This window comes from Anguilla rostrata, chromosome 11 (assembly GCF_018555375.3).
Source record: "Anguilla rostrata isolate EN2019 chromosome 11, ASM1855537v3, whole genome shotgun sequence".
In the NCBI taxonomy this organism is placed as follows: Eukaryota; Metazoa; Chordata; class Actinopteri; order Anguilliformes; family Anguillidae; genus Anguilla; species Anguilla rostrata.
Genome location: NC_057943.1, coordinates 6,523,954 through 6,550,921, shown reverse-complemented (window position 1 = coordinate 6,550,921; position 26,968 = coordinate 6,523,954). Strand labels below are relative to the sequence as shown.

The following is a 26,968-nucleotide window of genomic DNA, read 5'->3' as shown; positions in this document are numbered from 1 at the left end:
TAAAAGCTAAATTAAAAGGTTGCTAAACAATAGCTGCGTATCGCAAAGTGAAGCCTGAGATGGACAGCATTCCCCGCAGCAGCCAATCACGTCACAGCATGTGGAAAAAAAACCAGGAACCACTTTACGCAGACACGCAAATATCCATTATTATCCTAATGATATTATAATCTCTGTGTCGTTTGTATTGCCTTGTACTTCACCTGCTGCTGTGATTCATTTTGGTCTATAATTACGACAGTTATTTGACCTTTTGCGAATACTTTATGTACAAACCACACATGCCTGCACACAGGTAAAGAGGTGTATTAATATTTATCAGTTAAAACGAGCTTATGGAAGACATCTGGAGTCAAACATACTAATTTACAAACTCACCATATGGTACGACATAAGCATTCAAGAATACTTGTATAATTATAAAAATGCTTATTTATTTTTTTTATTTTTAATATAGTTTCTCTCATCACAAGTGGCTCATGGATTAATTTTCCCCACATGCTGGTATATAAAAAAAGAGACAGTATCTATTTAAAGTTTTCTTTGAGCTGCTTAATAAGTCATTGAGCCATTTCCCAAAAAAATAAATAAAAGCATTTGAGGTGACAGAAAAATGTGTGCGTGCGTATTGCGTTTCGGATGTGACCTCATGCTGAACCGGGCCCCTCCTCCCCCCCCTAAACCACCGTGTCGGGGGGGGGGGCACAGATGAGGCCTGTGGCTCGAGCCAGGAGAGGACCCCCCCGGGCCGGTTGTCATGGCAACCTCCACCCCACCCCAGACCGCCCGCTCGCTCCAACGATCCGCGCTGACCCTTCCTCGTCCCGGAACGGGGCCCGGGACGGAGTGGGGTAGGCCTGACCCCCCGTGGCCCCGGCCCCAAAGCTGCGGTCCAAATTCAGCTGCCTTCACCGATCCACAGGGGGGCGGGGGCAGAGGCACAGGTTACATGCACCTGCTACGTGCGAAGGGCAGGGAGAGAGATTTGTGTTTATTGGTGTATTGCATATTGTGTTGCTTTGGCAACTGTGGTTGATTTCCGTTCATGCCAATAAAGCCGTCTGAATTAGAGAGGGGGGGGGGGATAGAGAGAGGAAGAGAAAGGGAGGAAGAGGGAGATAAAGTGAATGGGAGACAGAGAGAAAGAGTGGGAGAGGGAAATAGAGAGAGGAAGAGAGCGATAGGAATGGAGACAGAAGAGGAGAGGGACGGAAACTGAGAGTGCGAGAGAGAGGGAGGGGGAGAGAGAGGGAGCGAGAGGAGGGAGAGGAGAGAGAGAGAGGAGAGAGGGAGGATAATAGCGAGAGGAGAGAGGGAGGGAGATTGGGAGAGAGGGAGAGGATGGAGAGTGACAGGAGGGAGGGAGGAGAGAGAGGAGAGGAGATAGGGAGAGAGAGAGAGGGAGATAGGGAGCACAAGAGAGGAGAGAGAGAGGGGAGAGAGGGAGGGACAGAGAGGGGAGAGAGAGAGAGGGAGAGAGAAAAGGGAGGGAAGGAGAGAGACAGATACAGAGGGAGGGAGGGAGATAATTTGGTCTGCCACGCTGATCTGTCATCCCTCACACATGCAGCGTGGCAAATAAAGCAGAAGCTCCTGCACACTCACGACCCCGGGGACCGCTGCTGGTCCTGCTGCTGCGGAGAGAGAGAGAGAGAGAGAGAGAGAGGGAGAGAGAGAGAGAGAGAGAGGGAGAGGAGGAGAGAGAGGAGAGAGAGAGAGAGAGAGAGACAGAGAGAGAGAGAGAGAGAGAGAGCAGAGAGAGAGAGAGAGAGAGAGGGAGAGGGAGGAGGAGAGAGAGAGAGAGAGAGAGAGGAGAGAGAGGGAGAAGGAGAGAGAGAGAGAGTATCTTTAAGAGCTCATAATTGAAGTGCCTGTATTCTCGGAGTCATCCGTAAGGCACCGCTTTTCATATAACCATTAGCATTTATTACGGGGGAAGTTTCTCCACCGTCAGATATTCATACGCTTTTTAAAGGCCATTAATCATCGAGCGTGCCGAAAAAAAGGGGGGCAGTGCGCTCTTCATGAAAACGGGCCAGCGCGTCGTTCTTCGACATCATCGCGTAAAACCCCTGAATTAGACGCTCCGCGCTATAGATTCGATCTCCGCGGGAAACGCGTTCGCACGAGGGTGTAATGCGCATATCTCATTAATCTCATGATGCATCGCTCCCTCGCCGGTCGCTTCGCATAAATATGTTTGCTCAATCAGGCACCGGTTTGTTTAATTTTTCATAATTGCACTCTGGGCGAAGTGTTGAGGCGAGAGGGTGAATGGATGGTAGGACTGGGGGGGGGGGGGGGGGGTGGGGGCGGGGGGGGACTTGGTAGAGGTACTGTCTCTAACCCTGTGCCACGCGTCACATTTCTGTGCTGGAACAGGATGAATGCACAGAAAGGAGCTGGGTGCACCATTTGGAAGAATAGGCTCTATTTCTGTCATTACGGTCACAGTGTGTGTCTCTCCAGCTCCAGCTCTGAGTTCTCCCCTGGCTGCAAAGCCAGGCTCCAGTGAGGAGAGGAATATGAAGATATGATGTTCTCTCTCTCTCTCTTTCCTGAGTAACTTATTATTCTTGGATGAATGTGACTCCTGCTGTTCTGTGGTGTGAGGAGGAATACCTGGTCAAACCGTGAACTTGAGCACTGTCTGCTTATATGTACAGTGACTGTTCCATGTATGTCCATCTATCCTGTTCCATGTGTGTCTATATATCCTGTTCCATGTATGTCCATACTGTTCCATGTATGTCTATATACAGTATACTATTCCATGTATGTCCATCTATCCTGTTCAATGTGTGTCCATATATCCTGTTCCATGTGTGTCTATAGATCCTGTTCCATGTATGTCCATACTGTTCCATGTATGTCTATATACAGTATACTGTTCCATGTATGCAGAGGTGGGTAACCCGGCTTCAAAGAGTAAAAAGACTGACCATGTATTTGCTCCACCAACATGCACTAAACCAGCTGATTACAATAATTACGTCTCCTATCATGCTGAAGAGTTATGCTAATTAGAGTCAGCTGGTTTAGTGCATGGTGGTGGAGCAATACATGGTCAGTCTTTTACTCTTTGAGCTTACCACCTCTCATGTATGCTATATTATATATTTTACTGCTCAATGCATGTCCATATATACTGTTCCGTGTATGTCCATATGTACTGTTCTATGTATGTCCATATATATTGTTCCATGTACTGTTCCATGCCTGCCTGCGTGAGATACAAGCCATTTTGTGGGCCAGGCTGCATCCAAGCGCCCTATTATCGTTGTAAAATAGATGGTTGGGCAATAATAATACCATATTACTATAGCAACCCGTAAAGCGATTGTCAGTGGCTTGCATGATTGTTGCAGCTGCCTGGGTTTTTTTGGGTCTGCTGAGAGAACCGTTGGCATGTCGTTTAACCTTTCTGCTGAACCGTGATATTTATATTGGCCCACATCGGCCCTGATAAGGAAATAAATGCGCTCAGGCCCTCAAAATGTCAACTTCAGCCTTCCAGAACGTTCCATCTGGCGTAGGTCAAAGAGGGGGGGGGGGGCCCTCATTTATAAATCTGAATGGTGTTTGGAGAGGGGGTCCTGGATTTGCGGGGGGGCCGGTGGGGAGCGATCGTTTGGGTGTGTGACGGGGCGTGTGCTGTCACTGCAAAACGCACCCTGTAGGTGTGTTAAAAAACGTTCGCCGGGTATCGGACTTCTTAGGAGTCTGTGCCGGAAGGAGGCACTGCAGTCTTATCCAGCACAAACACCACATTCTGCCTTCGTTTCCTTGTCTGCCTGAGCCTTATTTAAAGCGCTCTGTTGCGCAGAGAATATGAAAAGGAAACACGTTTTTTTTTTTTGCGCGCTGTCCAGAAAGTGTCAGGGCGGAAGCTTCCGGCCGGATGAGAGCGGGGCTGGGGGGGCGGTGGAGCGGGGCTGCGGTGCTGCGTAGACGAGAGGCAGGTATTCTCAGAGAGAGGGGTTCGGCCCACCCGCCGGGCCCTTTTGGGGCGGGGCTGCTGGCGGGGGGGTCGCTGGGGCGTTCCCTCCGGCCTGAAAGGAGTAAATTGATAGTGTAACTGCTGCTGCGGGAGGCTATTTCTCCATCTGCTCCCTGCGTGGAGGAGAAAAACCTGCCTGGGAATTGAGTGTCCCCCGTCCACAGATGCCCTGGATGCCCTGGATCGGGGAGAGACGCTGTGCTGTAGGCACGAGGGTCTGTATGGAGGCTTTTTAAAGGTTCCCCATTATACTGTTCTTAAGAAGTTTTATATTATTGCCCAAGGTCTAATAAAAACATTTTTAATAAGGCTTTTTCAAGGGAAAAAGTATGGCAATACACACTGACCACGTCCTGGATGTCAAAATCTCAGACCCAGCACACCCCCCCCACACACACACACACACACACGCACACCCACACACACACACACACACACACACCACGCACACACCACCACACGCACACACACACCACACACACCCCACACACACACACAGACACACACACACCCCACACACACACCACACACACACACTCACTCACACCACACACACACACACACACATCACACCACACACACACACTACACACACACACACACACACACACACACACACACACACACACACCACACACACACACACCACATCACACACACACACACCACACACCCCCCACACACACCCTCACACACACCCCCCACACACACTCTTTCATGTCGCGCTGCAGTGATTATCTTCGCCTCCTCACACGCTGCTGCACTTTAATGGCCGTTGGCCGGACCGCTGGGGTCTGTAAAACGCCCGGCCCTGCAGATCTTGGGCTTTTGGCGGCTAATGGGGCCCGTTTAATGGCGGGAGAGCTGGGGAGGCGCATTTCCATTGAGGGGGGGATTGTATTAACCCTTCGCGCCTCCTGCGCGCGCGTACGCCTGCTGGCCCGGAGGGAAATTGGTGTCATCGGGGGCCATTTTCTCTCAACCGAGGTCGTAGATTGAAATCCCGCCATTTCACTCACATTCGATCACAATTGGATCTGCATGTATGCCGTACAATTTACTATTATTTTTCTTTCTCTGTGTGTGTGTGTGTGTGTGTGTGTATGTGTGTGTGTGTCTGGAGGAAAGTGTGAATTTGGCCTGAATGCAATCAAATCAGTGCTATTCCAATATATTTTTAGCTATGGAGAAAGCTGGGAATGAAATTGCTTTTTCTGTTTAAGTGAGTGCTGTTTGTGTGTGTGTGTGTGTGTGTGTTTGTCAGGGGGTGGGGGGGGGGCTGGTGATTGTGTGTATGTCTGTAAATATTTGTGGAACACCTGCCAAGCTACGCGTACAGTATAATAGGTGGAGAAAAATGAATGTGAAAAGGTGTTATCACAGTAAAAAATTTCAATTTAACACCAGCTTTGTTATGTAGATCTTTTTTCCACTGTCAGCGTTAAATTGAATTTTAGTTTTGGTGTGCATTAATTTATCCAGTGTACACGTTTCTTAAAGCACTCGTGCTGAGTTGCTCTGACTGTAATGGAATTGACAGAGGACAGCTTCGCCCCCTCTGTGTTCATAGTGATTCATTCTGCAAAGTACACGGGGAGCCATAATATGCCTGTTGCTGATGCAAGAACATTTATTAGTTTATTACTTCTGATTTTACATGGACCGGTTGTGTCTGTTCTGTCACGCTCACTGAAGTGAATGACAACTCATGGACTTCCTATCGAACCAACGATGTGCTTGATTGACCAACTAGAGCTTGTTACGATTACAAAAATAATCCCTGTAATACGCTGCCTTTTAACCTCTTCCTTTTAGTATTATATGGAGAGCAGGAATGAAATGTAGGAGAACGCAGTTTGGAAAACGTCAGAAAGCATTTGAGGGTTTTCAGGGGGGTGTTATTTCGCCTATGCTAGTTCTTCGGAGGGAGACTGTTTCTGTCTCTGTACACCAACCCGGGGGGGAAAAGGACCCCGGGGAGGGGGGGGGGGGGAAGAGGAGGGGCAGACGGAGAGAAAATGGAGGGATCTATGGAAGCTTTCATGGGTCACGGGGGGTTGATCCAGAGGGTGGAGAGAGACGGATGAGGTCTGGCTCGGCTGTGTCTCTGGTGCATAAACCTGGGCTCTCGTGCCACAGAGTTTTGGCCTCAGTGTTACTGTCTGAGGCCTGAGCAGGTGAAGAGGGGGGTGGGGGCATTGCCAGCTTGGAGCTTATTTTTGCTCAAATCCAGCAACTTTTCATCATCAGTGAGATTTAAATGTAAAAAAAAAAAATTTTTTTTTTACTGATTGCCTGTTTGCAACAAATCTAGCGCTTGTCAGAGTCGGCTCGGAAACCGGGGATATCTGCGAATGCGGCAGCCTTGCTGTTCATTTTGGTTTCGAGTTGCCAGCAAACGTAGTCTCATCGCGCGGTCTCATCGCGCGGTCTCATCGCGCGGTCTCATCGCGTGGTCTCATCGCGCGGTCTCATCGCGCGGTCTCATCGCACGGTCTCGTCGCGCGGTCTCATCGCGCGGTCTCATCGCGCGGCCTCATCGCGCGGTCTCATCGCGCGGTCTCATCGCTAAGTCTCATCGCGTGGTCTCATCGCCGAGTTCATCGCGTCTCATCGGTGGTCTCATCGTGGTCTCATGCGCAGGTCTCATCAGCGGGTCATGCAGCTGGTCTCATCGCTCAGATCTCAGCACGTTCATCATCAGGGTCTCTCAGCTGCTCATCGAACGTTCTGCTGCGCATGGTTCGATGCAGCAGGTCTCATCGCGCGGTCTCATCGCGCGGCCTCATCGCGCGGTCTCATCGCGCGGTCTCATCGCGTGGAGTCGACCTGCTCCTCTGGGACCTGGGCCTCCGCTCGTGCTTTCCCTCCGTCAGACGGGAGATTGACGGCGCGCGGACCGAGAGTGACGTCGCCGGCCGTGTCGCAGTGTTCAAAGCAGTGACGGAAATGTTAATTAATGACTTAACGACGCCTGCTAACTTGCCGCGTACTTTCATGTGCGACATCAAAAAGCCGCTTCAGTGATATTAACTGAGAAAATTTAAAAAGCTACACCCAGAAAATAATTATCAGTTTCATTCGGTGTGAACGGCAGTGTTTTTAATGAGCTCTGGGACCAATCTTGAGCAGTGGGGAAGGCGAGTATCTATTGAATCTATTCATTTTAATTTGAACGGTGGTCAGTTTTAGACAAATGCATGTATCATACCCTTGTTTATAACCCGGCTGGAACGCAGTCTATTTTTGTACCTCAGACAAAAGCGCAGCGTCCACCCATTTGTGACCGTGTCATCGATTAATAATTTAGGTCCATTTATTAAACTTATTAAGCCTCCAATAAGTTTACTGCCTCATGAACTGTGATAACGTTTGCAGTAAGAAGCTGTTAAACCCTGATTTTCAGGAACACACAGAAAGTCAAACAGTGAGCACAGAAAGCTTTTAAGCCGGAGAGTATTCCTGAGAGTCCAGAACAGGGCCATCTGTTTGTGGCTTGGGCCCAGTCCAGGAAAGACCCCAGAGTCCCAGAGCTGCATTATTAAAGAGTTAAAAGACACCCCCGCCCCCACCAAATGCATGCATGCATGTACGTACACACACACACATACAGTCTACACACAGACTCACTTATACATCCACGCACACACCACACAGACAGACTTGCAGACACACACACACACACACACACACACACACACACAGACGAGCACCGCAGCTCTCAGGGTGAAAATGAGTCTCTCTTATCTTCAGCACTCTTCCCTAACGCTGCAAAGATAGTTTCTCCTGCCTGGTTTCTCCTCCCCTTCCATTTAATGTGTGCTGATGGAGAGCAGCCGAGTAGAGCAGGAGAGACGGACGGACAGACAGACAGACAGACAGACAAGCAGAAAGAGAGACAGACAGACAGACAGACAGACAGACAGGCAGGCAGATACATGCACAGACAGACAGGCACATATACAGACATTACATTACATTACATTACAGGCATTTAGCAGACGCTCTTATCCAGAGCGACTTACACAACTTTTACATAGCATTTTACATTGTATCCATTTTATACAGCTGGATATATACTGAAGCAATTTCGGTTAAGTACCTTGCTCAAGGGTACAACGGCAGTGCCCTACCCGGGAATTGAACCCGCGACCTTTCGGTTACAAGCCCAGTTCCTTACTCACTGTGCCACACTCCGTCCACTAGACAGACAGGCAGACACGCAGGCAGATACACGCACAGACAGACAGACATATAGACAAAGAGACAGACAGACAGACGGGAAGACAGGCAGACAGATACATGCACAGACAGACAGACAGACAGACAGACAGACAGACAGACTGGCCAGCCGTGTGACAGCACGAGAACACACGCCTGGTCTTTTAAGAACACGCTGCATGTGAGGAGCGCTCGGAAATGGCCCATCGGCTGAAGAACAGGCCAATGGGAGCCCGGCAGGGCTGAGAGCCCTGCGGTGGAAGCTTCCGGAATGCCAAGGGCTCCGTGGGTGAGGAGAGCCCTGGGAGAGAGGGAAGAAACACATGTTCTGGAAGAGAGATAGCGGAAGTGAGCGAGGGATGAAGGTGAGAGAGGGAAGGAAGAGCACTCCGGCACAAACCAGCGGCTCTCCGGACCGGCCTGAATAATTGAATCTCGTAGCGTAGCGTAGCGTCGCTGGCGGGTGATTTATTCATGTATATTTCAGGAAGTTGTGATCTTTTCGTGGCTCGTCTGCCTTCCCCTTTGTGCCGAAGATGAAGGGTGACAGAATCGGGGGCCCCTGCTGCTCGCGTCTCCATTATTAATCCTGCGGGGCCCCGGCGACGCGCTTCCGTTTCGTTATTTAAGCGTCCGAGAGACGGGAAGAGAAGAGACGAGAAGATGGCTACATTTCTCCCACACACTCCAGAGTTCATTCTCTATCTCTCTCTCTCTCTCTCTCCCTCTCCGTCCTTTCATTTATTTTTTTTTAATCCTCCTTCCTTCCAAATTATGTGGTGACAAAGTTTTTATTATGTTTCTTGGAAGACGACGCCGCCGGTCCACCCACCCGAGTCCACCCCTCTGATCACTGACAGTTTTTTTTCTTTCATTTTTTTTCTTTCTTTCCTTTTTTTTTGTCTCCAGAAATGGATGAAACCACCGTGACCGTGGAAGGCAAAGAGGCTCGAAATGACGTTTTGGCAGTCGCACGCTTCCGATATTTTGGGCAGTTTTTTAAAATATTTTTATTATTATTATTTTTTCCCTCTCATCTTTCTGCTCTATTGCAGATCTTTTTCTTTTCCCCCATGCACTGACTGTGTGGGCGTGTTTTAGCTGAAATATTTTTTATTTATTAATTTTTTTCCGTGCCAGTAAATAAGTTCAGGCTGGTCTGAGCCAGGGGCCAAGACCTTCTCTCGGCTCGGCGTGTTCAGTGAGGAGGAGGCGAATTGATGGGGCCTTTACACGCAGAAATGAGAAAATGGACGGCTCGCCTCTTCTGCTGTCTGCACATTGTGCCGGGTGCAATCAGGGCCCGCCTTCGTTTATTCCCCTCCCTGATAACCAGCTTTGAAATGGAGGACGGTAAATGCTGTTTAAAAAAAAAAAAAAAAAAAAAAAAATTCTTCTGGATGTGCTCGCACTTCTTTGTCGTGGAAAGTACACACTGTGTCCGTCTTGATAAGGCGCTGCAAGACGACGGATGATTCATTTGCGAAAGCTGAAAACGAGAGCATCTGTGATGCAGCCGTCTGACCAGGAAGAACTGGATACGGGGTCATCATCGGGGTCAGATGAAACACCTAATTTCATTAATTAGTTAGCCATGCTCCGATTGGAGAAATTTACTGTAAGTCACGGCAACAATCGCTGTGGACGCTGAGGAGACCAGCCCTCTTAAGCTGCTGTCAAATTTTCCTTCAATGTCCTGGGAAAGAAAAAAAAAAAAGTTTCAGGACCATGGACAGCGGTGGCTTCGTCTTCCCCCAGTGCACAGCTGTGATTGGCTGGGAATGAGCCCAGCTGTTGCGCGTTGCTTTCATGAGGGCTGTACAAAGGCACAGTTTCTAAGAACTCGGGACATCCCGTATTTCTCAGCAGTCTGATTCGCTACAACACTCGCTGCACATTTTAATTATGAATTTACATTATTAGTGCAGGCATAGTAATAATTTAATATCTCTTTTGCAGCATTGTCCCGGTTTTTGTTTTTGCACCAGATTCTTTATAAAATTCTACTCATTCCGTGTTTTTCAGTGGTTAACTACTAGACTAGTAGAGGGAGCTAAACAATATGCACTGCACCATAGTGTAGAATGCATATTTTAGATGCGTTCTGCTTTGACTCTGTAATCAAACGACAAAGCTGAAATGTTCCTATTTTGAGTTATGTACTCAAGACCAAAAAGACTTCGCGCTGGAAGGAAATGTTTCTGAACAAATAATTCCTAAAAGCAATAATTTTCGCCGAGATAGACACGCTCAGCTAATCCCAAAACGCAGCTGAGTCTAGAAATAGAAGGGGGGGAAAAAGCTGCATGCGCTGAAGGTTTGAAGTCAAGGAAACGTTCTGTGTATCTCTACCCATCAATTAGGCCGTCGTGTGCGATGTCGTGTAATTTGTGTCTGTTTTGTTGCCGAGCATCTGGCAGCACAATGAGGGAGGAAAAAGGTGTTGACGAGCTGATGCAAAACACTGGGGACACCTTTTTTTTTTATCTGTTGACTTCAAAATGCCGTCATTTCAATTCAATGTGAATTGTATTTAAATATTTACATCCGGTACCCGGTATTCCTTTACAATACTTTGAGATGCATAAATGCATGAATGTATTCAGTCTCCTGCTGCATACAGTCTATGAATATATTAATCTGTGTGGCGGTATTGAATATACGAAGGTTTTTTTTGCGTTGTTGTAGAGAGGGAAGTAAGTTAGCCGACTCCAGTACAAATTGCTACTGCTAACCATAATACATAGTTACTGCAACAGCTGTCTCACTCATTACTGTCTGCCAATCAGAGAGTTATAGATACGACTGTGTCTCAAGCTACTTCTTTCACTCACAGCTGTATGCATACAAATCGCGTATGGTGTTTATTTCCAGACCTAATGCTGGATCTGCATTGCTATAGTACTATAGCATAGCCGCTGATTGTTCGGTGGAAGTAGAGGACCAGAAGTATTTAGACCAGCAGTGTAACCCCACTGGGGAACGAGAACGAGGGAGTGTAGATAGAAGTGGCTTCTCTGCTGTGCACGCTACACTGTGATAGGGCCTCTCTGTGGTGTAACAAGTGGAGGTTTATTGTGCTTTATCTCGTCTTTGTTTGAGAGCCAGTCTTGGCTTGTGTTTTCGGTGGCGGATTTAACTCTGATTTAGTCATCTCTTCTCCTCCTTCTTTCCTTCCCTTTCTGTAGAAGGGGCACACCTCTCTCTCTATGAGCGAACTGAGGATGTACGGCTGTATTGAGTATTGCAACGTACCTGGTCTTCATCACGAGTGAACCCAGGGCAGCTTCCTCAAGCCTCAAAATAAGTGGCATTTTGCTTTTGGCGAACATCAGTGTTTTGATGTTTTTTTTACAACGTTACAGCGGCTGTTCACTGCATCTTACTGTGCTGTTAATGGAGTAGGCCACAAGTGGGGCTTCATGCAGTATACTGTGTACCCCGGATTGATTGAAAGGCAAAATTGCATTTGAGACCTAAATTCTGAAAGGGACATCTGCTTAGTGCTTACTAAAATGTACAGGGGGGATTGAATGACCCCACTCTTCTGCCTAGTTGGCTTTGCAGAGGTTAGGTCTGAATAGCGTTCACTGTGTGAACTAAACTGTGTTCTTGGCTAGAACTAGCTGTACAAAATAAGTATTGAACCTTACTGAACCTGTGTTTAGCAGTCGTCTATGACCACGGAATGCACTTTTTGTACGTCGCTTTGGATAAAAGCGTCTGCCAAATAAATGTAATGTAATGTAATGACCAACGCGGTCAGTCGGTCAATGTTCACGTCAGTGTCGGTGTTCACGTTCATAAATCATGATGACATGTAGATGCATATTCGATAACATAATATGGGACGGGCTGAATGCCAGTCAGCATAATACAGGTGTCCCCAGAGAGACGGGGGCTGGGCAAGCTTTGCTATTTTGGGTTCATCGTGCCCAATTCTTCTCCATTCTCCATAATCCACATCCGCCTCACTGTTCCGCCCACCATGAAGAGGCAGAAGTAGCTTTAACCGACGGTGCGATGGGCGAGGCGCGTTCGACGCGTCCGGTCTGTCTGTCGGAGAGCTGCGCGGAGCCCGAGTTTCGGTTCCGCCACGGGCTCCTGGCTCACGGTAAGCCCCCTCGGATTAGCGGCGCTATCTTTCAGCGCCAATGCGCAGAGGAGCCCCAAGAAATCCACTTACCGCTGGAGCGCCCCCCCCCCCCCCCTTCTCTCCCGCGGCTAACGGGCTTCAGGTGCTAATGCGAGGGACGCTAACGCCGCGGCTGTTCGTTGTGTCGGTTGGCTTTAGAAGTTCTGGCAGTGTTCTGTTGGAACACTAGGCCTTAGATTCCGCCCCCCCCACCCCCCCAAAAACAAGCACTTTGCCAGTGAGTGTAGATGCGTAGTGTCATGCTGAAGGACGTTACTCAAGCCATGTGAGATGGAGCAGTGACCGTGTGCAGTCTTGCTGAAGATGCTGGGAGCTCAGCTCACATAAACGCTCCTGGCGTTTGGGATCGCGTGTTGGGAGAGCGAACAGGCTGTGCGGCACACATGGCGCTGTTGTACTTCGACCAGCGGGATTGCGCTCTCAGCCCTTTGAAGAGTGGGTTGTACGGAATGTTTTTTTTTTTTCAAAATTCTGAGCCAGTGTTCTAGAACTCTGTTTCTTTCGGTTACCAGTAGCGAATGTGACATCAGCGCTTACATCAGCCGTGTTCGGTTAAGACCATTCTAATCACGTCGCTGGTGTCCCTTCTGAGCATGTCATTGCCGTATCTACGTACCATACTAATTGCAGTTTCAGAATATTTTTTTTTTATGTGAGAGCAAAAAGCAAACACACAAACAAAATACATGCCCGAAGGATCATTATTGTGTTGGCCGTGACCAAGTTGTAATGGGGTCTGCTTTGTTAGCAACCTGTGCTTAGCGTGTCGTGTTCAGACAGTTAAATGAGTTAATCTGCTCGTGTGAGCTGAGCCTTTTCCACGGCTGTTAGCTTCTGCATGGGTTTTTGGTTCTTTGTTTCAGAATCTCGTTGACAGCCGCGTCCCATTTTTATTTTTATTTATTTATTTTTTTTACCAAACGCGCGTTTGAAAAGCGGTTGTCTCCTGTCTCCGCGGCGATGAGCTCGCGGATGAAAAGGGCTGAGGCTGAGTTCGCTGTCAGTTCCTGCGGCAGGTACGAGCTCGGAAGCGCCCGCCAGAAGAGCGACGGTGCTGCGTTATTGACGCCGCGCAGGATACGACGGAGTTTCCTCATTTCCTGCGCGTGCCACGGGACCCTGAACCCTGCGTTCTTTTTGTTTTTAAAAAAAAATAAAGACTGAAACACAGGATACCTGTCAGCTGCCTTCGCCTAGGGCAGACTGAAACTGCTGCGCTTAGCATAATGCCTCCCGTCTGGTGCACAGCCTGCCTTCTCTGTGTCACACAGAGAGAGTGATTAAGCGGGCCCTGAAACTCAAAAAACGGCATTGAATTACTCACCGGGGGTCTGCGGGGATCAGATACCAGCTTTGTGTGAAACACGCTCTTCAGCTTAACCCTTTGGAGATTAGGTTTGGAATGTTTTTTTTTTTTTTTCTCTTCTAAATCCTAAGTGATTGTGACATCAGCATTGGAATGTTCGGCTAAGAACGTTCTAATCACGTGTTTGTGACCTCACACCTTAACGATTTAAAGCTGGAGCAGGGTACAAAAGAGAGAGGTTAAAAAAAGAGCATTTTTTTTTGAAAGAAAGAAAGAAAAGAAAAGGTTGATACAGCAGCTCTCTTTTGCCCGACTCCATTCATTCACACGCCTCAATTCATGGATCCATGAATCAGCGAAGGGTGGCAGAAATAAGTGACACCGCAGGGTGCCGAAGCCGAGTGTCAGGATGTGGCAGTCACGTACCGGCACCGAGGAAGTGTCGGTGGTGCGTATCCCTGGCACGCGGCACCACGTGCGAGCGCGGCGACGCTAACGCAGAGCGATGGAAAGCAGAGCGACACTGACGCAGAGCGATGCTAACGCAGAGCGACGCTAACGCAAGCACGAGCGAGCGTGGAAGCGGCACAGAGCGAGCGGTAACGCAGAGCGACAGTGCACATGCAGAGCGACTGACACTGCAAGCAGAGCGACGTAACGCAGAGCGGAAGCGACACATGCACGCTAACGCAGAGCGACGGAACGCAGAGCGACTGGAACGACTAGGCGACGGTAACGCAGAGCGAGGAGCAGAGCGCATGCTAAGTGCAGAAGCGACGTATAAAGCAATGACGCGAGCGATGTAACGCAGAGCGACTAAGCATGAACGACAGAGCGACGCTAACGCAGAGCGACGCTAACGCAGAGCGACATGCTAACGCAGAGCGACGCTAACGCAGAGCGACGCTAATGCAGAGCGACATGCTAACGCAGAGCGACCATGGATACTGCAGAGGCGACAGTAACGCCAGCAGCGCACTAGAACGCACTAGAGTGAGCACTGCTAACGCAGAGTGCACGATAGCTAGAGCGCAGCACTCAACATGCTAACGCAGAGCGCCATGCTAACTCCTCCCTGTGACTGTGCTCCTCGACAGGCTGCCGCGGGATGCTGTGCGGCTTCGGGGCGGTGTGCGAGCGGGCCCCCGGGGACCCCTCCCGGGGCGCGTGCGTGTGCAAGAAGACGGCCTGCCCCTCCATGGTGGCCCCCGTGTGCGGCTCCGACGACTCCACCTACTCCAACGAGTGCGAGCTGGAGAAGGCCCAGTGCGTCACGCAGCGGCGCCTGAGGGTGGTGCGCAAGGGGCCCTGCGGTGAGTACGCATACCTCCCAGCATGCAACACTGTCCTCTCTGTCACACACACACACACACACACACATATGCATGTGCATACATACTGTACACACTCACACGCAGGCACTCACATACACACACAAGCATGTGCGCGCACACACGAACGTGCACATACGCATACGTGCACACACACACACGTACACACACGCACACGCACACACAAACACGCACACACATGTGCATGCACACACACATCCAGGGTAATCCATTTTGGCTTTTTGAAAGTGACTGCCAATCACAAGCTCACACACGTGTCACCGTGCTTTTCTGCACTCACCACAGTGATATGTGATTGGCCATTAGTTGTTGGCCTGCGCGTGCCTCTTACCGTAGGCTGTGATGGTAGACCTTGCCAGAGAGTGCTGTGTTCACGAGCACTCTCCTAATTATGAGAACTTTCAACGAAAACATGTCGCTAACCAACGCCTGCATTCGTCTGAAGGATAAATGCGTTCTATATTTGCGATAACTCGAAAAAAAGGTCCTCGTCTTCCTCTTCTGTCCCACGTCTGTGTTGCTATGGTGCTCGTTCATTGCTGCCAGCATCTTTCTCCTCCCAAGGCTCTGGCCGTTTCTCGTGAGGAGCACTCGAACCCTCCCGGAAAGGCTGCTCTCTCAGAATAAAGGGTTCGAGAAAAGGGCCAGAAAGGTACAAGGCTTGTCACTGGGATGGTTCTCTATATACGTACGTAAAATTGTACCCCTGGCCATGGGTTTGATAGTGCATTTGTACCTTTTTTGCTTTTAAAAAAAGGTGCTTATTAAATACACCAAAAGAACATAATCGTACCTTTCTGGGCTCGTTTGTTCCTTAAAGAACAATGATGTTCCTTCGCCGTGCCTTTATTTCTGAGAGCGTGGTTTCCACTGACTGCACTTCCCATCAGCTCAGCACAGCGGAGGCCGAACCCGCCCCGGCCAGCTGAATCGCAGATGAGAGGGTGATGTGTTCATGTCGTCATACGCATGGGACGAGCTGCAGAATCTGCAGTACAGCGCCATCTCTTAGGCAGATTCGCTCAGGGCCTGAGCCTGTGGCATAAACGCTCTATGCAGTTGTTTAGGGCCACAATCGCTAGGGGGGGGGGGCACACGACCACGAGGGGGGCCCACACGATCCAGTGTTTATCTAAGGAAATAACTTATTCGTATTCGTTACTCTCCATCGTGAATAGGTATGATGACAACAGAGAATTGCTTAACAGTAATCCAAGAAGATATTATAGGGCCACCAAACTCCTAGGGCCGGCCCTGGATTCGCTGCTCCAGCACAGAGTCATTCAGCCAGTCTCCAGGTCAGACCGTACAGAAAAAAAAGGGCTTTATGGAGCGAACGCTGATTGGCTGTAAATGTGAAGTGCTGCAAGCTTTTGGGAGGCTTAAGGGAGCGGCGTTTTTGGTGACTCTCTCTCGCGCGCGCTCGGATAGCGTAGCGTAGTGGGCGGGACCGGGCGGGAGGGCAGACGGCCCCGGGTGTTTTTTGCGTGGTTAAGCCCGGGGGGGGCGGCGCGAGGCGGGGGGTCGCCGGTATCCGCGCCTGCTCAGCGGGCTGCGCTGGGATAATAGCCCCGATAACGCCAGAATTAAAAGGACCGTTTGTTTGAAGTGCCCCGGCGGCGCCCCGAAGGAGGGAGGGGGGGGGGGGGGGGAGGAATGAGGCGGCCCGTGCCAGGATTCGGTTGAGCAGCGGGCAGGAGGCAGGGGGTGGGTGGGTGGGTGGGGGGCAGGGGGTGGGGGGCGCTGGCTGATTTAAACAGATCAGTGAGGGGGAGAGCACACACGCTCTCTCACAATATTGAACTTGGAGCAGAGCAATCGGTGCGACCAGCTGCTGGGAGAGCGGCGTTTTCGGAGCTCCTCCCCCCCACGCTTTGGTCTGGCGGAATGTCTGCGGTCGGCACACGTGACCCCCACCCCCCCCCCCCCACCCCACACCGCCGTGGCCCAGGCCTCCCGGCCCGGCGGGGGAAAATCGATGGCGGAGATCGATCGGGCGAGCGGCCGTGGACAGGGTCAGGCGCTTCCGCGCTCCTCCATTAAGGGCCTTTTTCATCTCCGCGTCGTTTACCTGAGGGCCAGCGCACCTGGCCGGAGTGATGGACACCCCCCCCCCCACCCCGCCCCCCGCTGCTTCATACCCGGTGGCATTAAAGGAATACTTCTTAGGCCATGACAGAGGCTGAGAAAGTGTTCTCCCCCCCCCACCCCCCCCCATTTTCTCAGTAAATTGGCGAAGGCAGAGCAATTTGCAGCGGACGCTTTGAAGCTGGCTGTGCCTCTCCGCCCGTAACTAGGCCACCGCGCTCCTCGTTCCCGAGCCGAGCCTTGGCAACGTTTGCGAGAGAGAAATCGGTGTGAAAGGAGACAAGTTTTTTCCTCCCGATTCTCACGGCAGCAGAAGTGCGGCTGGAGAGAGTCCATTTCTCACGGAAGCCCACTGTTAGCGATATTGGAGGACAGATGCAGATGCTATTCAGTACTGAGGGACCCATTAAGGGCCTCATAAACCATCTTGAATGTTAAACTTCATCACACGTCGTACTCCATGGTCAGCGCCAGCCAGCCAGCGGTCTGCGATTCGCCCGGAGTTTTTTTTGTATGGACGGCGCGTGGCTCTCTGTCGCCTCCGCTCTCATACCCATCCCCCCCCTCTCTCTCTCTCTCTCTCTCTCTCTGTAATCGCACACCGGCACTCCGGAGCGGTAGTATTCCGCCTCCCCGGCTGTCAGGTTAATGCACTGCGGCGGCGAGCTCGCTGAGCGCGGAAGCCCGGGTCGCTTCTTTTTATTATTATTATTTTATTATTTTTTCCGGTGACGGCCGCAGAGCGGTTCTGATCCCCCCCCCCCCCCCCCCCTGGCGCGGTGAGCCCCCCCGCTGTCAAAATAAAACGTGAGTTTCTCCGTCTGGCGGGAACGCGGGGGAACGGGAGCTGACGGACCTGCGGTGACTGGGCCAGGCTTTCCAGAAGGCATTATTATTATTATTATTATTCATTTGCGGGGGCTGGCGTTTGCGCACGTGTACTCGTGGAATGGAATTTTACAGCCGGGAAGTGCGTTTTGGGACAGGCGCTGTACGTCGCTCGAGGACACAACAGCGATAGCCAACCCAGGAAGTGCACCTGAACTCAAATGTTTACAGCCCTGACCTTTTAACCGCCCTTAAACCAATCCTACCCCCTTCCCATGTGCGGGGATAGTTCATTTCAGGATGCACTCCCCTTCGTCCTCCGCTCCTGTGAGAGGATAAAAGTGCACACATGGAGACGTTTTTCCCCCAGCGCTACGGGCCCAGATCTGAGGGACATCTCTGAGAGATTGATAATAGACTTTAACACCAGTGCAAACAGCGCTACGCTGCTAATGGCTTGTTTTGTAGGGGAGACGCTGACAGGCGGCGTAGGGGACAGGAGCCACGATGTTCCCGTTAGCGTGAGAGCTAGCCTGCGAGCAGGGCATCGCGCGTCTCTGTGGGGGGGGGGGGGGGAGGGGGGGACATGACGCGAGAGCTAACTCTGCGCCGCCGCGCGGGGGCGATTTCTCCCGCCGACAGGCTGTTAGTCAGCAGCGTGGTCAGGTGACACGGAGCGGTATGTACACGGGCTCTCTCCTCTCTCTCTCTCTCTCTCTCCCTCTCTCTCTCTCTCTCTCTCTCTCTCTCTCTCTCTCTCTCTCCTCTCTCCTCTCTCTCTCTCTCTCTCTCTCTCTCTCTCTCTCTCTCTCTCTCTGTACGATTGTTGCCCGTGTTCCTGGAGCTTATCCAGGCCCCCGTACCAGAGCCCTCACCCTTCTCTCTCCTCCTAAAAAACCCAGCCCTGTCAGCCAGACCCATCCATTAAAACAAATGGCAGTCCACCCCCCCCCTCTATTGCTGGCAAATTATTTATCCCGCCATCCATCCATCCATCCATCCATCCATATCTGAAGTGCCCCAAGGGGAACCAGTATAAAAACAGTGATTTAATCACATAATCTTGCCTCAAAGGACTGTGGGAAATGTTATGGAGAAGGGAGGGAGGGAGGGAGGGAGGGTGGGGGCGAGGTTCGTAAATAAATGAGCTGCTCACCCAGCAAGCCCACATCCTAGAAAACCCTCACACACCCGTAGCCCCCCCCCCCCCCCGACCCCTCCCAACTCGGCCTGAATCAGGCTTTTGCCCCCCCCCTCCCTCCCCACCATCCCATTCTCAGTCTAATTCTCCACGCAGCACTGATACTTGTTGTTAAACAACCCCTCCCCCGGTTCTGCTCACCTCACCCCGGGCCTGTCACCCTGACTGCTCAGCGGCGATAACAGTTAGCGCGGCCCTGGGAATTCTGGGAAAAAAAACCGTTACATCGTCCGCAGTGTATAATGCCATACAGGAGCCGCCCTTTACGACTTCTTACTCATGTATTTATGCAGTTTATTGCTAGAATAATGCATTGTTATTTCCTTTTCCGTCCGCTACGCTTCCAAACACAATGATAATAAAATTTCCACGCGGGCAATAGGGAGACGGTCGTCCATTTTGTGTTTCGGTGTGACATGGAAGTGCAGGCGGCGGGGACAATGGGAAGGGCATAGAGGTCACGCATCGCGCTGACGCACACAAACCATGAATAAAATCTAAACAAAAAAAAGACGTGATCGTGTTGTTACAGTAGTGTGAGGCAGATAATAACTGCCAATGAATGGCCGGGGCGATGCTGGATATTAGTCGCGTGAACACTGGGGATCCAGGACTGGGGACAGGCGGACAGGAGGTAGAAGGAGATTTACAATCGAGCAACCGTTTCGCCGCTTCTTTCTGTTTAAATCTTTTTTTAAGGGGTGCTGGGGAGGTGCTGTACAGCCGAACTGTCGGCTGTGGACCGAGGGCTGTAGTCAATAAGTGGGCATCTCATACGTGAATTAGAAACATGGAACATGTCCACTGTTGCTTCCATTTAATGCTCACTATGAATTAAAAAAAAAAATCTTTTTGGATAACAGGGAGGAAATTTAGGAAAGTTGAAGCCTCCTTTTGAGGCTGTTCCTACCCCTGCACCACCCCCCCTCCCCCTCCCTTCTGTCTTTCATCATCCTCTTCCCCTCTACACCTCCCCCCCCTTTCCCCCTCCCGGCACTTTTGTGTAATCACAGGCCAATATTCCACAGCTATTATGTTCCTCCTCCTGTCTATCAGGTTAATGCACTGCGGTGGGGTGCTGAGTCGGTAACAAAGCGGGGGCCAGCTTTTTCGGTGATGGACACAAAATTATTCTGACCCTCTGCGGTGCATGGAGTCCCTCGTCCTAAAAAAAAACCTGTTTCTCTTCTAGTGTGGAAGGAGGGGGGGGGGGGGACTGCAGGCGGTCTGTGCCTATCAAGCCCATACGACTGCCTCATTTCATTTGAATTTCAACAACAAACCAAAAAACGTCTTTGTTTGAGTTATTTGTATTTAAATGGATTTTTATGGATTTTTATGTAGAGGAGAACAGTAACAGTACCGCCCAGTACACCGTGATAATATTGGGGGGAGGGGTGACATTTGATGTTTTCCCAAAGTTGAGGGGGACGAGTCTCCCTGCCCGCCCCCCCCCCCCCCCCCCCCATGCACATCCATGGTCTCTATACAGCCAGCTTATTGCTCACTCTGAAATAAGCAGCACAATAAGAATGGAGGGAGGTAATCTGAGATGTAGTCTTCATATATCTTGTATATGTGTGTGTAGCGGGTGTGTGTGGAGGATTCCCCCGTGGATTTCGGCTTCCCTTTCCGACTCTTCCAGTTTATGATTTATTTGTTCGCGGGCTTATTGTGTTTTGCTATCTCCCCACCTTCCCCCTTCTCAGTCTAGCTAGCGAAAAAATATTTCCAGGAGGAAGTTGCTTATCGAAAAAAAAAAAACCCCGCTGAAATATTAAATCCCCGCCTTGTCGAACAGACACGGCTCGTTTCTAGTCTGCGGCGAGTCTGCCGATGTGTGCGCTCGCGTGCGACCGTGGACGTCTGAGAGAGACAGAGAGCCGTAAGTCTGTTAGCTACTACGCTTCTCCGATAGGTTTAAAACTGAAATACGGTCTCGTCCTGTTTCATATTTCAGAACTTCCTCCGGCTCTCCAGGCTCGCCTGCGTAGTACCGCCGTACACGGCCTACGCATGCAGTGACTCACCCAGAAAGGACAGTTAGACACCGTCTAAATTCACAGCATCTAAGAGCCCTTATTTTTTCGGTTCCTTTAAAGAAATCAAATATCAAACAAACAAAAAAACAAAAAAAATAATAATATATATATATATATGTATATTTTTTTGCATATATATCTTGTGTGGACTGCAGTTCATGCTGCACTTACCGTTTCTGGCATCAACAGAGGCGGCAGTGAAAATTAAAAGCCGATGAACTAATAGCAATTTAACTACATCACATTACATTACAGGCATTTAGCAGACGCTCTTATCCAGAGCGACTTACACAACTTTTTACATAGCATTTTACATTGTATCCATTTATACAGCTGGATATATACTGAAGCAATTTTCGGTTAAGTACCTTGCTCAAGGGTACAACGGCAGTGTCCTTACCCGGGAATCGAACCTGTGACCTTTCGGTTACAAGCCCAGTTCCTTACCCACTGTGCTACACTCCGTCCTCATTATTTCCAGTAGTGGCATTGTAACTAAGCTAGGATAGGCACACCGTTGCACTTTAAATGGTTTAAATGCGAGGCAGTATTTTTTTTACCTTGATAATATTATCAAGAGAAATATGAGAAAATATATTAACAGACGTGGAGCTCTTTTTCCACGAGGGGGGGGGTGGGGTTTGCTACAGAGCTAGCTGCTGCGGTTGAAGAAGTGAAACGGAGGTGAATGCAGAGGTGAAGAAGCTCAGGCACAGCGAAGTGAAACGACAAGTTGAGCTCTTTCAAAAACCAGAGTCAGCCTTGGGATTACTTTTCCTCGACAGTGACAGCTATTGAAAAAGTGGAGATATAAAGAAAGAAAAAAAACAGATTTAAATTATAAAACGGGAGTTCTGTGGGCTGGGTCGAGGATGTAGGCAGAGGCTTCTTTGATTGTGAACACAGACCACAGCAAGACTGAAAATCCTACATAGTGTGCCTTTAATTATTGAAATGGTGAAGAATTTGAATTATTATATATATGTCCAGAAATGTCTTCTAGTTGGAAGAATGGGTGTGAGATGGTTTCATTGTCATTGTTATTATTATTATTATTATTATTATTATTATTATTATTAGTAGTAGTAGTAGTAAGCAGTAATAGTGTAGTGGTAGCAGTAGTACTGGAAGCAGTAGTTTTAGTTTAGTTTTTTTTGCCTTTTCCATAGTGTTATTTAAGACACCGCTGCCTTATCAGGGTAACTCAACTGTAAGCACATTCATTAATTTGCTCGTGTGCGGGCGCGCCATCCGTTTGCATCTCCTGTGGGTTTCCTCTCCCTCATTGATCACTTACCCGTTACATCTAATGGTGGGTAAAATAGTGTTTAATCACCCCATTATTTTTCATGCCATCAGCATCAGCAGTGCTCTCTGTGTTTTTACTGGCTCAGCAGTAGCTGCGCTTAGGTTTTAAGCTTCAGCGGACGCGGTCGTCTTCATGAGCCCGAGGATGCTGGGTGTGCGTCTTGTCAGCCTTTGGGCTGCTGTGGCTGGGTGCTGCTGTGGCCGGGTGGCTGTGACTGGAGAGCAGGGGGGGGGGGGGGGGGGAGAGGCCCTGTTTGTGTATACCAGATATTTGGGGGGAGCCCTGTTTGTGTATACCCCAAGAGCAGGGGGGGGGAGGAGCCCTGTTTGACTTTACCTGGAGAGCGGGGCGTGGAGGGGTGGGGGAGCCCTGTTTGTGTATACCTGGAGAGTGGGGAGGGGGGGCGGGGCAAAGGAGCCCTGTTTGTATATACCATCAGATCCTTGTTTCACACCTTGGCAGATCCAGTCAGTTGGTAGTCCTGTCCTGCTCTCGGCGTTCCAAAGTTTCCGTGGTTACATCAGTAGTCCGTTCACCTCCCCGAAAAAGAGCGCCTCGCCCTCTGTGGACCCCCCTCGCCCGGCGGTTAATGGCGGGCAAAAGGCTCTGTTCTCGGGAACATTACAAACCGCGCCCCGCTGCCGTCGCGAACGCTAGAAGCCGTAGCCTCGAAAGGCTCTCGAAAAAATAGGAGTGCACTTCATTTCACTACTGGCCTCCATTAGAGTTCCATCAGAGCTCATTCTGGCGTTGTGGGGAAAATTGAGGATGATGGGAGGATAAAAGGGTGGAGACAGCGGCCGCCCCCAGCCGCGCTCCTCCAAACAGGGGCCCCCCACCACACGCGTCAAACAGAGCCGCGGGGCCTGAGAGAGCGGAGGATTCTGGGATTGCCACCTGAATGGCACCTACCCGAGCAGCCCCTTGCTTAGTAGCGATTGGACTGGGGACCAACAAAAAAAAGAGCTACATCAAATTACTGCTCTGCTCTCTCCGTCCTCTGTCCTGTCTCAGAATGAGGAGCCTGCATCCCGCCCACACACTCCCCCCCCTCATTATCCCTGCCCGCTGAGCTGCTTCGGACGCCAGCCACAGCCAGGGGCCCAATGCCGGTCCCTGACAGATATCCCTGCTCAAATTAGGCATCAGGCCACTTTGAAGAGCAAGTTTTTTCTGGAGGGTTTTTTTTTCTCTTCTCAACATTCTAAGTCAGTGTTCTAGAACTCCGTCAGTTGGTTCTAGAACTCCACTGCTTTCAATTACGAGCAGCGTTGTTTGTTACATCAGCGTCAGAACAGTTTCGTTAAGAACGCTGTGCATAATCACTCTGCATGTTTGCGATCCATCTCCTTAAAGGAAAACTACAGATCGAAGGGTGGAAGCGGGGGTTGCAGGAGCGGTTGGGGCTGGAGGGTGCAGGAGCACTTCGGCCATATTTATCCTTCTCTTGGCACTATCGCCATCATTTTTTTATTTTTTATTTTTTGGCACGGAAGAGAAAGTTCCCGGGTGTCATTCAGCCCCCTTTAGTGCTGCAGGGTACAGCTGACATAATTATGTCTCCGATACATTAGCACCCCCCCCCCCCGCCACCACCACCACGCTTCTGTACTTCTCATTAAAATCTTAACTTTGTCATACACCTCCGTGTGCTGTAAGAGACCCCGTTCAAGGAGAAAACTTAATTGGCTGCAAAAAAAGCAACCTTAATTTAAAACGTAGTGACTAATACCTTCTTTTTTTTTTTCTTTTTTTTTACATTTCAGACAAGAAATAAATAAAGAATTTTGTAAATGAAAGAATATAAATAAAAAATCATAAAAATGTGCGGTCGATCTGGCAGCCGCACGGTTCCCTGGAGCCGGGGTTTCTGGGCTTGTTAATGCCGGTCGCATTCTTCCGGGCAATTTGCCTCCTTGTCTGAGTCTGAGGGGGGGCACGGCCTATCTCCTCTAATGCCACGGCGGAGAGTGCGTTCTGTCCTGGCCGGCCGCTTAGCATTCGATTCAAAGCCCCCCTCTCTCCCCTCTCTCCCTGCTGCCTGTCAGCTCGCCACAACAAAAGAAGAAGGAAAAAGAAGAAGAATGAGAAGAAGAAGAAGAAGCCCTCGTACTGCTATTAAACGGGTTCAGGAGGGCTCAGTCCCCGGCAGCGGTACTTCCGGCTCGGTCAGACGTTCCTGCGTACACAGTTGGCAGTGTTCGCGGGTGGGGAAGCCGGTGAGGGTGTGAGTCCCGATCGTTGCATTAGCGACTCCTACTGGTTGGTCGGGGTGCCTGTTCAGCAGGGAGGGGATCTGGGGGAGATAGCGTGAACCTCCGCGCGCGTTACGCTCTCCCAGTAAAAATTCCTCGCTGTCAGGTGAAAAGAAGCAGCTGGCTGGCGACTCCACATATATCGGAGGAGGCATGTGGTAGTCTACACCCTCCCCAGACCGACAGAAGGATAGCGCATCGACCAGGACTGTGGCTGGTCCACAAGGGGGAATTGGTATAACGACTAAAATTGTGGAGAAAATTCGGAGAAAAATGGGAGAAAAAAAAGGGGGTTCAGGAAGTGTGAGGGTAATTCTGTTTACCGTCGCGCATGGCCGTGCCGGGCTGCCTGGACTGCCTGGGTTCTGGCGCCGGTTGCGGCTGTGGGACTCGCGCGTGTAATTTCACGGTGGCGGTTATTCTCCCTCGCGGCGGGTGGGGGAAGGAGGTGCGGTCTGAGGCAAATACCCCCGGAGGAGGATCGCCGCAGGGGTTCACAAAGGAGAAAAATCACTGTGACCCCCCCCCTATCTTTTTATTTGTTGATATGCTTACTCTTGTCATTTTTACTAGTATTAACATTCAGACGGTGTTCTGCCATTTTTAGTGTGGCCTGAACATTTCACATAAGTTCAGTATATATGACCATTCATCCTTTTCACATCCTTCAGCCTATCAGAGATAATGCAATACAAGTGTAAACCCAGCATATGCTGTCTCTTTAGGAGCTTGCAGGCTACACAGGGTGACTCATAACCTACTTGTTAATGTGTTATATATGTACAGTATGTACGAAAGGGTGATCTTTCAGTATTTGTTTATGCTTTATAATGTGCATTGTGTACCGCACTTGCAATTTGAGTGGCGTCGAATGGAATAGTGTGCTGCAAACAGGAGAGGTATTCTCTTTTAATAATAAATCTTGATATATTGGAGCGTGCCTAAGAATAGCTGGTGGCTTGGCTTAAGACTCGTTGTAGATTTTCTCTTGGGGAGGGTGGGGGGGTGGGGGAATAACTCAAATGCATATCTGTGAGAGGAAAGGGTTAAATTGTAAATTTGTCTTGTGCAGCTGAAATGTGTCAAGATTTGGGGGGAAAAGCCCATTTCATATGCCAGGGATAAGCGAGCTTTGATCAGAAACCTCCCCTGATCTTCCCCGGAATCTCATTTGCATCAGCGGTGGGGTTTTTTTGTACACGTGTGCGCTCGCAAATTCTGCGAACGACAAAGAGAGTGGCGTCTTCGAAGAAATGTGGAGATACTCTCAAATAGGGATTCAGACTTCAAAAACAACAAATGACATGCAAAGAGGAGGGGGAGGGAGGGGTGGATTAATATTCAAATTCCCTGAAAGAAGAAAGAAGAAAAAGCGAGAAGAACAGAGGGCGTAATAGCTGTAGATGAGTGTCGCCAGAATAGGGGAAGGATGTAACGCAAGCACGGCCATCTTGGAAAGATTTGCATCCCCTGCACTCTTGGCCCAAGTGGGGTTTTTTTTTTTTTTTTAATGCCTTCATAAATATTTATCACTGAAATAATCATAATAATCACGTATCTGTACGGTGCAGATCACTCAGGAAGCAAACGTTACCGTGAAACATTAAGCCCTGTTTGAAAGTTCCCGCCCTTTTCTCATTTATAACAGATTAAACCGAGCTTAGGGGCCTGCAAGATGTGTTCAGAATATAAAATAAACATAAATAAAATGAAATTCCTCCTGGAGAAGTGCAGGTTTCTTCTGTTCAGATTAGGAATGAGGGTGAGCTTTTTTTTGGCTAGGAGCTCTCTGGGCTGCACTGAGATGACAGTGTAGCGTGACTGAGCTCGGTGAATGGGCCGTCTGTCAGAGCTGGTGTTCAGTGCAGAAGCTGAATGCCTGAATGTTTGTGGGAGCAGGCAGCTCTGGTCATGTGTTACGGTCACGCCGTTGGGCGCTGGGTCAGCCAAGCGTGGTCTGCTAGACTTTACTACACTTTACTACATTTTACTACACTTTACTACACTTCACTGCGCTTTACTACACTTCACTGCCCTTTACTACACTTTGCCTTATGTAATTGCTATTTGGGGGTTCAGGCCTGGTGTTTGCTCTGTTTGCTCTGTGTGCTCTGTCTCCTGCCTTGCTTCTCTGCAGAGCGTCTTAGTGACAGTTCTCTGTAAAAAGCGTCATACAAAAAAAATTGAATTAAATTAAATTGAATTGAATT

General features: G+C 49.8%; 1 protein-coding gene across 1 annotated transcript in view; it reads left to right on the top strand.

The window, feature by feature from the left end:
- LOC135235342 (agrin-like) overlaps positions 1 to 26,968 on the top strand; it is a 334,070-nt gene that overhangs the window by 127,943 nt on the left and 179,159 nt on the right. Inside the window, exon 4 of the mRNA XM_064300761.1 lies at positions 14,781 to 14,996. Coding sequence (XP_064156831.1) covers positions 14,781 to 14,996 — 216 coding nt within the window. The remainder of the gene's footprint in view (positions 1 to 14,780; positions 14,997 to 26,968) is intronic.